The sequence below is a fragment of the Polypterus senegalus genome, chromosome 5 (assembly GCF_016835505.1).
Source record: "Polypterus senegalus isolate Bchr_013 chromosome 5, ASM1683550v1, whole genome shotgun sequence".
NCBI lineage: Eukaryota > Metazoa > Chordata > Cladistia > Polypteriformes > Polypteridae > Polypterus > Polypterus senegalus.
In genome coordinates this window covers 198,569,852-198,585,144 of record NC_053158.1, presented here as the reverse complement: position 1 = coordinate 198,585,144, position 15,293 = coordinate 198,569,852, and the positions used below count along the sequence as shown (strand labels likewise).

At 40.6% G+C, this 15,293-nt stretch overlaps 1 protein-coding gene across 7 annotated transcripts in view; it reads right to left on the bottom strand.

The window, feature by feature from the left end:
* LOC120529798 (rho GTPase-activating protein 21-like) overlaps positions 1–15,293 on the bottom strand; it is a 408,601-nt gene that overhangs the window by 243,847 nt on the left and 149,461 nt on the right. For 2 of the 7 annotated variants that reach the window (XM_039753938.1, XM_039753940.1), the window contains exon 1: positions 5,835–6,303. The exons of 4 other annotated variants lie outside the window; for them this stretch is intronic. In XM_039753938.1, coding sequence (XP_039609872.1) covers positions 5,835–6,062 — 228 coding nt within the window. In that variant the 5' untranslated portion in view covers positions 6,063–6,303. Of the gene's footprint in view, positions 1–5,834; positions 6,304–15,293 lie in introns of those variants that run through there. One more of the 7 variants, XM_039753941.1, reaches the window with a different exon arrangement.

Genomic DNA, 15,293 nt, shown 5'->3' with positions numbered 1-15,293 from the left:
GTGTAACATTAAGAATGTTGAGTGAACAATTAAATTTGAACAGATTTACCGTTCATCAAATTTTGACTGAACATTTGCACATGCGAAAGGTCTGTGCCAAAATGGTGCCGAAAAACTGCCCTCTCCATAACAGAATTTTTGACCTCAAAAGGCATTCCTGTGGTTTCCCCAGCCCCTTATTCACCTGACCTCAGTCCGTGTGATTTTTCCTTTTCCTAAACTGAAAAATGTCCTCAAAGGACGTCATTTTGGGACTTTAGAAAACATCCAAAAGAGTGTAACGGACATGCTGAAGACCATACCGGTTGAAGACTTCCAGCGCTGCTACCAACAGTGGGAACAACGTCTCCATCGGTGTGTAGCTGCCCAAGGGAACTACTTTGAAGGGGATAACATTGATGTTTGAAAAAAATAAAAACTTTGGTAAATAAAAAATCAGTCTCATTACTTTTCTGCCACACCTTGTACCAAAGTATTCTAGAGTCAAATATGAGGCCATCTATCCAGTAGCTAAAGCTTTGCCAAAATTGGGTCATGCAACAGGAAAATCATCTCAAGCACATCAGCAAATATACAACAGAATGGCTAAAAATGAAAAGAATCAAGGTGTTGCAATGGTCCAGTGAAAGTCCAGAACTCAACCCAATTGAACCTGACCACCTCAATAAAAGCAGAGGTTTTGGCAGTTTGCTGGTCTGGAGCATCCAGCTGTATGTTAACACAATGCCAAAGAAGACATCCATCAGCAATTACCTCAGAGAAGCAAATGTTGATGCCCATCAATCTAGGAAGGGTGCTGTGGTGGAACCTTAAGAGAGGCGCGCATAAATGAACTCCCGTAAACCTCAATGAAATGAAGCAGTGTTGTGAAGAATCAGCCCCAATTTCTGCACAACGATGTGAGAGACTGATAAAGTCATACAGAACAGCTATTGTCATTCAGAAAAGCTACTGAATCATGGGGTGTACTTGGCTTTTCACACTTGGCTACTCCATTTTGGCTTCATTTTTGTAAATAAAAAAAAAAATGACACGGTGGAGTCTGTTGTGTGTTGTTTTACACCTGAGGTTAGAGAATTTTAGAACTAAGGAGCAGGTGTTTCTTTTATTACATTCTGATAAAACTTTAAAACCATAAGAGGGTGTACTTTCTTTTACACAATTGTAGAAGAGAAGCTCATCATATTTTATGTGCCATAACAGAATGGAAAAATAAAGGGCAGAGATTACTGCCAACCTTACTGCAGCTGTTAACCCTTCATTAAGCGCTGCTTCATCAGGAAACACCCTATTGGCTGTCAGAAAATGAGGCTAGCATGAGTGTGCTGGATGATTGGTTAAAAATGACATGGGCTGTGATTTTTATCATTTCATTTTAATCAGACATGATGCAAGAGAAGAGAACGGTGACTGTGTTCGGTAGGTCTGATTTGCCCCATGACAAAAAGTCTTTTGTCATTGCTACATATAAAAAAAATCACCAATAAGCGTTAGTAGGCTTTGAGCCCTAAGAACCAAGTTACCCAAACTATTCTGTAATATTTCCATAATTATTTACTGCTCTGATGCGGATCTTTCTGATCATAAAATAGGTCAGTACGATAGCAATTGATAATTCATAATTTCAGAAATTCGGCCTTTGAGGGTTTCCCTACAGTGCCTCTTTCTCTTGCATGATGTGGCTGAAAAACGAATCAGCACATCAGCATCTCATAACAGGCTTAAGGTTCGAGCTTAGTAGTTTTCCGTCAAGTCGTTTTAGTTCTAGACCATCTTCAAGAAACTGACACACACAGACAGACACACACATCATCGAGATATTGATGTTTTTGGTATCGGGGACCCTAAAATGTTGAGATCCGTCGAACACCAGAGGTCGAACGTTTTGAGGAATTAAAAGCTTTTGCTAACCCCCAACCCCAGACGATAGGGTATGGTGGGGGAGGGTGCAAAACAGAGATATTACATTTATTTATTTATTTGGTCGATACCTTTATTCCAGGTGGTTCGCATGAGGTCTGAATGTGACCTGGCAGCACAGGACCAATTTAACTACATGAAATACTGTGCATTGTGACATTTTGCCATGTTGAGCATCTGCGGTCGGTAATTGAGCAACCTCATTCCTAGCATAACGAGTCATAGATTAAAAAAAACTAAAAATACACACAGGTGCAAATATAAATTTGCAAAAAAACACTCATACAATTATTCGCTTAATCAGAGTACCACCGGAGTCAGCCTCAGAGCCTCACACACTCGTGATTGGACAGCAGTAGTTGACTATGTTTCTATTAAAAAAAGAATGTGATCGGGTAGATCAGAAAACATACAAAAGTGACAAGAAACGAATAGCAGAAACACGCAGTGCCTTGCGAGACCGACGATCAAACGTCGTACACCATGAATACACCATGTCCGCAGGTGGGGCATCCTCTCAATGCATACACTAACACCGACCTGTTAGTCAATATTAATCTAGCATTCCAAAATAATCATTAATAACGAAAATGTACAAGAGTTAAGAGAGCAGACATATGATTTGAGACAAACTAACCTGGGATTACGTTCATAATGCGGCTACTGGGGATTACGTATGCAATGCAACATTATAATGTAATTTTTATTTAACCGTATAAGTGCACAGTACTGTCATAAAACTGGAGCACACCAGCTTAACGCATCTTCAGTTGAACACTCTGCTATCTGGAATGTGTCCATCAGCTCCTATACTTTAAGCAGCACATCATTTTAAAGTAGTTTTCCTCTTAACTAATGCACCTAAAAATAATAATTTCTTTAATGGCACTTTTAGGGTACTTTACTGGGTCGTGTGGTTTCTCATAGAACTATTGCTTGCCATTTCATTCTGGGAAGGATTTTTGCATATGAAGTTGGTTCTTTGTGCTTTGAATAACTTCTTAATATGTAGGAAAAAAAAGATGAAATCTTTAATGTATGGTAGGTGGCCTAGCAGGACATGAACAGATTAAGAGATTAAGAAAATCTGGTCCATGTTACTACAGTACAGGGTGGTCCAGATCTAATTATGCAGATCCAGATCGTCTGGATGACTTATTTATGCGGGGACGATTCCAGTTTGGCGCGAAGACGATTCTTCATGTCGTCAGTTTGCACACTTCTCGATGGTCCGATTTTCCATGTAATAAACTTAAATTATAGCGTAACCAAAATTGCATAATTAGATCTGGACCACCCTATATATGTATGCAGCAAGGTTAGGTTAGGAGCACACACTGATACAGTGCATTGCCGCACCCACCACACGACAAACCAACTCAGGATCCAGATTAGGACCCGACTGCAGCCATGCAACAGTCCTTTTCAAATCAGGAGTCATTGGTATTTCTCAACTCTGTTGCCATCTGTTCATGCCTATTTACTGTATGGAGCCCATTACAGATCTAAATAAATAAAGGTTCTTTTTGGAACCTTAATGTGGATGGGTTTTTTGGAAGCCAACAATGGTTCCCCTATGGCATTGCTCAAGAGCCCCTCTGGCACCTTTATTTTTAAGAGAGTACGGAAAAGACAGTGATGTGCAAATTGCTCACCATGATATTTTTGTTTCCTGGGGATGATTCTGCCCAGTGAAAGAAGTCCACCACAAGTCCATGGGAAATTTATTGCTATGTTTAGTTTGTTGGAAGGTTTACAGTGTGAAACGTAACCAAACTAACTGGAAATTGAAACAAAATGACAAAAAGTCCACTTGTTTGGAACGAAGCAAACAGACTACGAGGGCAAAAACAACTTTAGTGACTCTCATCCACCTGCTTGCATTTTCAATTTTTAAAGTCCCTGCTAATTTTTACTTGCATTGTTATCTCTCTTTAATATTGTTTTTTTTATCATCAGTATGCTGCTGCTGCTGCTGGAGTATGTGAATTTCCCCTTGGGATTAATAAAGTATCTATCCACCTAATTCACAGTTCATAAAAGTATGTTAGCACGTGAACACTGTAATAGTACAATGACTTTTTTAAATGCATCACTGAAGTGAATTCAAACAAACCTATAAACAAGCCTGCTCCATTAGAAGTCATAATTGGCATCAAATTACCAAACTGGCAGGAGTGAAAACCGACACCTACTGTGGCTTCAGTGACCAAGTGTATACAGTACAGGCATATTTATACAGTAAGCTTCCACACCCCAGGCTTGTTATGTGAACTGAAAGCTTTAGAAAATTAAAATAAAAAACACGCACACACAGAGAAATATTTCATCCTCTAATGTTACAAGGTACCAGCCTCTTCAGCCATTTGCCATCAATAAATATCACCACTTCTAGTAATAGGGCACATTGCTGAAGCATCTCAAACACCTAGCTTGAAGAAAATGCAGTCAAAAATGATGAAGAGTCGGCCAGGAAGAAGGAAGTAGCATGTGTTAGAGAGCAGGACACGAAAGTGGAGTGAAGAGAAAGTTTCTCATCACCCCATGTGTAGCTGAAATGAAAGTGAAACTTTGGGAGAAATGTACACAATCCACTAAGAGGTGTAATGCACCACGTTGCCAAACTAAAACCATAAACAGCTGCAACCAACTTTAATATTAAAAGCATGCCAATGCCATCATAAAAACACACTCAACGCTGCAGAGAGAATTACTGTACCAGCCACTTGTACCCCCAGTCACCAGCCACTCCCAGACCAGCACATGAAATCAGAAGAGACCTCCGGGAGCAGCAACAGCAGCAACAACAAAACAGTCCGCTGCAAACATTACTCATGATGGTGGCAATAAAATAAAGGAACGACCACGGCTTCCAAGTTTTTCTTTTTCCGTGTGTTAAATCCAAAACGCAAAGCAAAAACTGATAAACAATTCCAAAGCATGGACAAAAGAAGGCGGCAGCAGCATGTGCCCCCTGACACTCCTTAATTTGCTGGCAAAAGGCATGTCAGTTATGCGGACAACTCTGTCACCCTGCTCCTGCAAAGGGCATTCTGGAGTGAAATGTGACCCACACAGCTCATTAGCCGATGCAAACTATTTATGGGAAATGGCTTTCATTAAATTGATTAAAGAGAATTAATTTATTTATTTATTTTAATTCTACTACTGGCTGCAACCCCAGTGTTTTCTGAACGAATAAAAATGGTCCATCACCTCCATCCAAACCAAACAAATCATCTGGCTTTTTAAAGGTATTATTTCGTGGCTAAACTATGTATGCTGGAATAAATTATAACAGCTACAATGTGGGGAAAAAAAACAAAATATGGCAAGAAGTACAACAGAAAACTCTGCACTGAACACTCAAAAAACCTGCGTCTATACCTAACAGACCACTCTGGACCAAAAAGTGATAGTCACCCATATAACTGATTAGCAAATACAAACTACGGAGTCAAAGTTATGGAGACGTGGCTTTAATTATACTGATTAAAGACAATTTGTTTATTATTTTACCACCATTGTACAACTGGCTGCAGCCTTGGTGTTCTCTGAACGAATAAAAATGGTCCATCACCTCCATCCAAGCCAAACAAATCATCTGGCTTTTTAAAGGGATTATTTCGCTGCTAAGGTATGTCTGATGGCATAAATTATAACAGCTACAAACTGGGGGGGGACACGCACCAGGTTTGTAAAGATCATAGCAAATAGTACAACAAAAACTCTAAACTGAACACTTTAAAAAAGAAATGAAAGAAAAACAACCTGCGTCAGTGAACAATTATTTTAAAAGCCCCCGGTCAGTGATTCTAAACAAGAGAAATGAGCAACGCTACTAAATTCCCCTTTGTGCGTGCGCCAGATTTAAAAAAAGTATAAAAACAACTGAAATGATTTTAGCTTCTTACCCTGCAGCCGCTAAACAACTTCTTGCAAGTTGGGGTCGACTTGCTCAGAGGTGTGCTGTCTGTACAACTGAAGCCCAAATCCAGTTCTCCTCGATTTGCTCTAGCAAGTAATTTAAGCCAGAGGCAGCTGGGCTCGGGCAAACAGCACTCCACGCCAATAAGAGCTGTCCATCTGCAATTCTCCTTGGGGGGACTGCAGCTCAACTCCACTGAGCTGCTGTCACACATTTTCTGGGTCCCTTCAGCACCCGAGGGTCTGCAGACTCCTCAAAGCCAGCAGGGTTCCACAACTGGGAATGGTGACACGGGATAAGCAGAGTAGGCCACTGTTCGATTACATAAACCATTCATTTTGGATCAAAGGCAAACCTGCAATAGCAATAAGGAGAAAAAGCCCACACTCCTTTCCCGCTACGATTCCTGCCGTTCCGGCATCCCACAAGACCATTAAGAGAAGGAAAAAAAACATCCCGGCAGCCAGAGCTGCATGTTCAGCTCTTGCCAGCTGTAATGCACACTGAGGTGCAAGATGTGATGGGCGTGCTTTTGGATGCTCAGCTTCACAACAGGGAGGAGAGCCACAAGCTTAGAATAATCAGAAACGCCTTACAGTTAAAGCGCTTCTCTCCCACCTCCCTCGCTTTCTCTCTGCTTTTCTTCTTGAAAGAATCCTCCTCACACAAACAGCTGCCATAAGCGTATCACTTACCACCTCTCGAGAGTCACCCTGGAGTCCTATCCTGTCCCCACACCCAGCCGCTGAAACGCACACACAAACAGGCTTACTAAACCCATTTGAAATTTTGCATGCTACACATTCAGACTTAAACAAAGGCAGTGATGGCCACACCATCTGAACAAGCAGAAAAACAGATCAGATTTTTTAGCTGCTTGAACAAAAAAACAAGCCAGCTGAATGCAGAACAATCCTAGAAAAGGCCAGTTGCAGTGGCACACAAACACTACATGCTGGAGATGATATTGCTCTATTCGTGACTCTTCTTCTAAACTACGTCATTAGTTCTCTCGACTGGTCAAATGGTCAAAGACAGCAGTGTGAATTATCACATTAACACTTTCACCAGACCATTACATTACAAGTATTAAGTTACACAGTGGGTCTGCACAGAATGCTGCCTGAACCATCCGAGAATCAGTCACACGCCAACTAAAAACTAAAGGCACACACTGGGAGGCGACTCAGCACCAGCACTTCTTCTGAAAATGCAGAGATGCAGGATTGGAGCATGTCGCGGCGCACCGCTTAATGTGGAACAATCGTAGAAATGGCCAGTTTCAGTTGTTTGTTGGGTCTGTGGCACACAATCGCTACAGGCTGGAGACGTTCTTGCTCTATTCGTGACTCTTCATCTGAACTTTCTCTTTAGTCCTCTCGACTGGTCAAATGATCAAAGCCAGCAGTGTGAATTTTCACGTTACCATTTTTACCAGACCACTACATTCCAAGCATCAGTACCAGCACTTCCGCAGAAAATGCCGAAATGTAGGACTGTCACATCACAGTGCACAATAAAGTGCTGGCGGTTTAAACCTAGGGTTTGCATATAAACTGGGAAAGGCCAACATGGAAAGGGGCATGACAAATGGAAAAGCTTGTTTTTCCAAATAATTGAACCAGCAGAAGGAGAAACTACCTAGTAATCAGAAACTCCTAAGTAAGTGGGTAGACAGGACCGTAATAAAATCAAAAAACAGATAAGAGGGGGGACTACACTACACATACAAAATCGTTAATCCAAACAAGCCCAAAGGAAAGTCAAGAAGCACAACAACAAATCACAAGCACTCTAAATGGTGGATGTTGCTCGCTTTAACTCAATGCTTAAGCAGGACCTCTGTAAGAACTCCTTGCCTTCATTTCTCCAGCACACTCCCCAATATTATAGTACAACTGCAAATTAACTGTTGCAAAATATGGCATAAGCTTGGAGCACCTGGCATGAAAATGAACTGCTGGAAGAGGAGCCCCACATACAGACAGGAGGGTTATAGGTAAACAGCAGGCTGAACAAACCAACACAGACAGAAAGGACCAGGGGCAAAAGGACTCAAACACCTATAATGGCGCTTTTCCACTGCATAGTACGGCACGACACGGTTCAGTTCAGCTCACTTTTTGGGGGGTTTTCCACTGGGAACAGTACCTGGTACCTGGTCCTTTTTTTAGGACCACCTCAGCCGAGGTTCCAAGCGCGCCGAACCGTTACCAAAACGTGACGTGTAAACTCTGCTGGTCACTGATTGGCCGGAGAAAATCGTCATTACTGCGTCACTGGCTATTCTTTTCTTTAAAGGTACACACACGCGGAAGTTTGTGTCCCGTCTCTCCATCGCTGGACGCAGTTTGTTGCATAAGTGGATGAATGTTTCTTCAGATATTCGAAAGTTCTCCAGCCACTGAGTGTTTGTAAAACCGGGAACAATCACATCCCACCACTCTGAAGCACGGTTAAATGTCCAAACAGATGGTCTGTTGTGGCGACTTTTTTGCAAAATGTGGAAGATCTGTAATATACAGAATCAGCATTTTAATGTTACACTGGCAGTTAAGTTCATTTTATGCTTTGCAACAGTGAGAAAAGTTAGCTAGTGATGTGCTTTTTTTAGATGCTTACCTTTGCACGTCATCGAGCTAAAGTGTTGTCGTTGTCTGCGTGTTGTTGTAAAAGTTCCACGGTGTCACGGCAGTAGAGGCGCAACTATAACGACACGTGAATAATCCCGCCCACTCTAAAGCGGTACTAAACTGCAGTCGAAACGCAAACCGAGCCGAACCAAGGTGAACTGTACTGAACCGTGCTGTGCCGTACTATGCAGTGGAAAAGCGCCTAAAGAGTACCAGGCACAGGGTACAGAAAAGGGCTGGGGCGGTGCCAATAACAGACAGGAGGGGCCTCATGCAAATGGTATGCAAATGATCCTCAGAGGCACCTGTGATGGGCCAGGGACACATGGCCTGTTAACGAAGGGCTAGCAGTGCAAATATGAATGCAAATAAATGGCTAGGGGCAAAACCTGATGCTCATTTCTGACAATGATGACCAACTTAAATTCATGGAATGTTTAACAAAAAAAGTTTAAATTTATTTAAAGCACTTTAGGAAAAAATTAACAGAAAACATTGGCAAGAATACACCATTACTTCAGTTAGTGACGTTGCCACTTCCAAATGTATTTCTATCCTGAAAAGTTTAAAATCAATTCAACAAGAACAAAGAGCAGGATGGACACAACTGTTAACCTGAGTGAACAGAAAATGCATCAAAGAAAATGCGCTAAGTGCAGATACATTACATGACCACTTACACAATTTACACTCCAAAGATAACAGCTGGAAGAAGAAAATAAGCATCACTGATGTCATTTACATCACACGTAACACAATTATCCAAAGCATGCTTTTGCCATTATAAACTGTTGGAAGATTAAGACATGTTCTAAATATGCACAATACTGAGAAATTAAATTCATGCATTTATTTCTATTAGGATTGACTACTGCAATGCATTATATTCATTGGCTCTTCAAAGTGTTCTTTAGGCAACTTTCAGTTAATTTAAAACGCTGCTTCAAGAATTATTATAAGAAAATATGAACACATAACTCCAGTACTCAAATCTACACACTGGCTCCCAGTTAAGCTTAGGGTTGATTTCTTTGAACTTCTAAAGCCTTAAATGGCCCAGGCCCTGCTTGCTTATCTGAACTTATCATTAAATACAAATCAAAGCATAAATGGAGATCTCAAGATGCCATTCTACTTATTATTTCAAGGATAAATAAAACAACAGTGGGAGGTTGAGTTTTTAGTTAGTGTCCTGAAATTGTGAAATAGTCTGCCTGATGCTACAAGAAGTGCCCCTTCGGTCCCAGCTTTTATATCCAGGCTGAAGACTCACTATTTCAGTTTAGCATACCCTGACTAGAGCTGCTAATTAGCTGTGCATACTGCAATTCTGAATGTTAAGTCATTTGTACAGAAATATAAGCGTCACAATATTTTTTAAACCGTTACTAACCCTCCTCTGTTATGTTTCTCTTCTCGGTATCTGGATGTGGCACTTGGTGCCACTGCTCTCCTGCATATAGAAAAGTCCTCTCAGATATAGGAGCGTTGGAAAGATTCTCTCATTAGATTGGATGACCAGCACAGACTTCACAATAGAAAACCATGTTGGGGGTTTTTGGAGCGGGGTAGGCAGTCAGTTGTTCGAGGTCTCCAGGATTGTGACTTTATTCTTGACTTTCTTTTACAATTTGAAATTTCCACCATTGTCAGCTAGCCACAGTTCATCAATTAAGGGAAAGAAATTATTGATTTAAACCCGGGTTCTCCCTGCATGGAGTTTGCATGTTCTCCGCACGTCTGCGTGGGTTTCCTCCCACACTCCAAAGACATGCAGGTTAAGTGCGTTGGCGATCCTAAATTGTCCCTAGTGTGTGCGCCCTGCGGTGGGATGGCGCCCTGCCCAGGGTTTGTTTCTTGCCTTGAGCCCTGTGTTGGCTGGGATTGGCTCCAGCAGACACCCCCCGTGACCCTGTAGTTGAGATATAGCGGGTTGGATAATGTATGGCTGGATATCGGTTTACATTTATGTGTAATTAGTGTGTTTGTTCATTTTAACAAATCTGCATTTATATGTGTATCATTTGTATATTTATCGGTATTTTAACTGACAATTGTTCACAGCACTCTGCACCTGCAATCAGTGAAGAGTGCTATACAAAAAGTAAGCTGAATTAATAAAAACAAATGGAGAAGGACATAGCATGAACAACACTGAATCTGTAACCAGCTTAGATATACTGTTTAAAATAACTTGTAGCTGTGACCTCACAGGATGCAATACATGATTAGGGAGCTAAACCAGACACCCACTATGATCTGAAAGTTCAATCCCCATAGCTGAATGTTCTGAAAAAGCAGAATCTGAAGACGTAAGACAAAGAAAAGACCAAGAGCAGGGGCAAAAGAAAGTGCTGTGCTTATAGTAGCCAAATATACGTGACTGGCATGCAAGCTAAATATTTTAGCAGCAAGCCTCTGGCTTGATTATACATCACAAAGCAGCAGCTCAAGGCCACACAGGCCATTATGTTTCATGATCAAGGCTGCAGAAGACTAACGTCACTAATACACAGCATCAGCCATACCTTACTAACTTGCCCGTTTACTGAACACTGTTAACGCACTAAAAGATTGACTGTGAAGGGCATAACTGAATACTTAAGTTGATGCCGAGACTCAAAATAGTTATGTTCCTGTAAACATTTTAAAGCATGAAACACAAAGTCAAGCTAAGAGAGTGGAAGAGTGAAGCCCCCCAAACAATTTCACTGTCACTACTGGACAGTGCTGTAAACTGTGCTCTGAGATTTTTCATGCAAGATGGATAAAGGTTTTGAGGTAAAATTGTTAAGATCACTAATTATGGTGCGGAGGTGAGCAGACATGTGGCATGTTGATTAGAAGAGGGGGTTGCCAACTCCGGTCCTGGAGGACCACCGTGGTTGCAGGTTTTCATTCAAACCCTTTTCTTAATGAGCGACCTGTTTGTGCTGCTAATTAACTTCTTTTGAAGTAATTTTAATTGACTTGCTCTTGAAGACACAGACCCTTTGATTGTTTCTTTTTCCTTAATTAGCAGCCAAATAATAACGAGATACAAAATGAGCCAAAACGACTGGTGTCCATCATACAATATCGAAAGATGAAGGTCTCTGGCAAAACATTTTATCTCCTGGAAAGAGAAAATCAACAAATTTGGAAATATCAGCTAATGTACCACGAGAGCAGCAGCAACGCACGCAATTAAAGAACAGGTTTAATTAATGACAAGAATTGGCACCTCATTAAGCAGCTGGTTGGAGTTTGAGGCCCTGACTTAGTTGATCTTCTGTTGGCTCCCTCACTTCACATTTCATTTCTGTTTGGGTGCCATTTAAGGAAAAAGGAATGAAGCAATTCAGAGGAATGATGAAGAAATTCAGGCGAACAAATCTTACAAAAAGTTCAATTAAAATGAATTCACAAGAAGTTAATTAGCAGAACAAGCAGGGCATTCATTGAAAAAAGGGTTAGAATGAAAACCTGCAGCCACAGTGGTCCTCCAGGACCAGAGCTGGCAACCCTTGGATTAAAAGATGCAAGTTAGAACTTCACTGTACCCTGCACATGTGACAATCATGAATGTTGAATAGAAGGGACTTTTGAAATTGATAATGCTAATTGGGGGCTTGTCCAAGGTGGGCTTCTGTCTGGGTCCGACTCAAAAAAAAAAAAAAAATGTGGGGTTTCACGTACTATCAAAGTATTCAGAGCTATGATGTGATGTTTCACTTTGCCCACTTCAGTGTGTTCACATAAATGTTTTGACTATTTGGGGAAAAGCAAGGTCACTGTTGAAGTGTTACTTGGATTGGGGAAAAAAAAAAGTAATTAAAGAAAAACCGTTTCTTAAAAAATAAAGAGCATACTAAACATATTAAATGTGTTTCTCTTCAATCCCAATGTAATTCGACCCAAAACATGGCATTTCTGTCTGACCAGGTAATATTCTTAACTTTATACAATAAGGTGAAAGGTTAATATTCGGTCACAACTTGGACAATTCAGGTAATTCTGTGGTCACTAAATTCTTCAGCTTGTAACCTGGAATTTCCAACTTGAAAACTCATTAACTTTCTGTCCAACAGCACATGAACACAGAACAAGCTTCACAACTGAAATCATCCCGACAGCGGGAGCCATAAAGCCCAGGGAGCTTTTTCTGGACGGCTGTCAGCCAACCCAAGAAGATCAAAAGTCAAGCTGGTTTATTACTGCACTAAATGATTTCACACTCAACTCCATTTGTCACTTTGAATTACGTTTTACAGAACCTTGTGATAGTTGGCCAACTTGTACAGTTTTGGAAAATAAACACGGATGCATTGCCTGGTGTAAGAAACAAAGGGGTAATGTGTTATGATCACAGGACTTCATTCACCACTGTTTCAAAAAACAACAATACATTTAAGAACGTCAGATGTGACAATCATGTACAGTTGCAACCTGTTGCCACAATCTGCCTGGCATGTCAACACTTCCTGGGGGAGGTCCTGTCAGCAACTACTAACTCCATTAATCCAAGTCAAGAGCAAGCCCTGGACAGGGTGTCAGTCCTTTATAGGGTATATACAATCTCAGCTACACGGGACCAGTTTAGAGGCACACATTCATTTGGGATATGGAAGCAAGATTGTCTTTTATAATAGAGAGACTTCACTTTAGAACGCAATTTCATGTTGCAAATTCTTGTGTTTTGCATTTGTGAAGAACTTGTACTTTATTACTACTGTATTCATTCTGCCAAATCCATTCATTCTTACATTGTAGATTTTTGTTGTCCAAGAATAGCAGTCTAAGTAACTTGTGGAATGGAGCAAATTAGTAATTTTCAATCCTTCACTTTTTCTCTCATTTCTTTCCAAATTGTCCATTATATCTGATATTTTTTGTGTGTCTTTTGCTGGTATTGTTACTCTTCTGGGGAGACATGAAAGTAAGAATTTGAAAGGTACTCTGTATACCTGACAAACTGGAAGATGCGCAGATATAAACGCTGAGCAGCTGGGTCTTCCATCATTGTCATTTCATTGTTAATTGGCATCTTGTTAAGAAAACACAAAACTGAAAACAGTGATTGTAGCTGCTTAAGAGTAAAAGTAATTAAGGGTTAGGAATCTTAACAAGTGAGACAACTAAAATGAAATAAGCAATAATTGCTTAAGCAGCAACAACTGGCTTCTAATTAAGGAATTAGTTTGGAACAAAAGATTGCAGTCCGCGACCAAACTTAACGACCGCTGATCACAGAGATAATTAACAGTGTTCATTTGAAACAGGTAAAGTAACACGCTCAGTCGGCTGTAAAGAACCTAGAACCACTACTCTAACAACTATACCCCTGTCAGTTAACTTTTTTAAGGAATAATGCTTTCTCAAGACAATACACTCTCATGCAAATAACAGTCCTTCCATACTGGTTGGGACAAACACACATTTTTCCTTGATTTACTCCTCTATTCCACGGCTTAAAATTACAAACCAAACAATTCAGACATGATTAAAGTGCACACTATAAGCTTTCATTTCACTGACACTGAAACAAAACAGCTTCACACAATTCTTTGGAATCAAATGAGGTGAAGACAAGGAACAAAACGCATTTGAAAGTATTATTGAACAATGGTTACAGAGCTTCCTCGGGACCAAGCTTTGGAGAGAATTGATGAGAAAACACCAAGCAGTGCTATGCGGCTGTGCTTATCTGTATGCAAAGTATAACACTCTGATGGGCAGGTCAAGGCCTAGTGCTGGGTTAGGGGTCCAGCCATGCCACAGATCCTTTCCTCCCAATGGATCTTTTATTTTGAGTTTATTCCCTGGTGTTAATCAAGCATCTCATTAATTCTTAAATTTACTGATAGCATCACTCTTGTGGGTCTCCTCCCAAATTAACAGAACTTTGCATACCAAAAAGAGTTAGAGGGCTGATCGAATGATGTAACCTTAAAGGAAACGTTTTTGCTTGACAGATGTGGTATATAGGCATTTGACACCCAAAATTGTGTTCTAAAGTTAAGTGCATTCTATACATTTAAAAAATATCTTGCCCACTCTGACACTTTAGAATGGAGGAAAAGGTTAAAAAAGTACCAAATATGTACAGCTGTCAAGCCAAAATATCTGCAGAATATTGATCTGCGCCTTCTGTGTTTGACATATGTTTGTGACAACAAAAGGGATCTGGAAATACTCATCAATATACATATCTCTCTCAATATATATATGTGTATATCTATATGTCAATGTCAATTTATTTATATAGTACATTTAAAACAACATAGTAATGCTGCGGCCAAAGTGCTTTACAATAAGAAAAAACAAAAACAATAGACAATAAAACATAAATAGTAATAACATATATGAACATAAAATAAGATACATAATAAATAGAAATAATCTATATATATATAATTCACTAAGGCAAGACAACCATGGAAAGCACGCCGGAAGGGGCGTGGATTCACTAAGCCGCCGACAAGTGAGACACCTATGGCGCACGCAGGAAGGAGCCACGCCCACCAACTCCAAGACCATTGGATATGACAACTCACAGAGCCACGCCCACCAACTCGGACGTGACGACAGAGAAAAACCGGCATCATTTATATTCGTCTGTCGTAGAGGTCACATGCAGCTTCGACCCACGTTGACTGTTAATAGAGGCGTGTTTCTCGCGGAGGTGAAGCGCCATATGCAGCGTGTAAAACTGTTTGTGAGGGGTATCCCATGGGATCCTTAAAACAATCCTTTACAACTGAGCTTAAAACACAATGAAGTGAGCAGTCTTTAAAAAACGAGTTTTCGGTTACGACGCACAACCGCTTGCA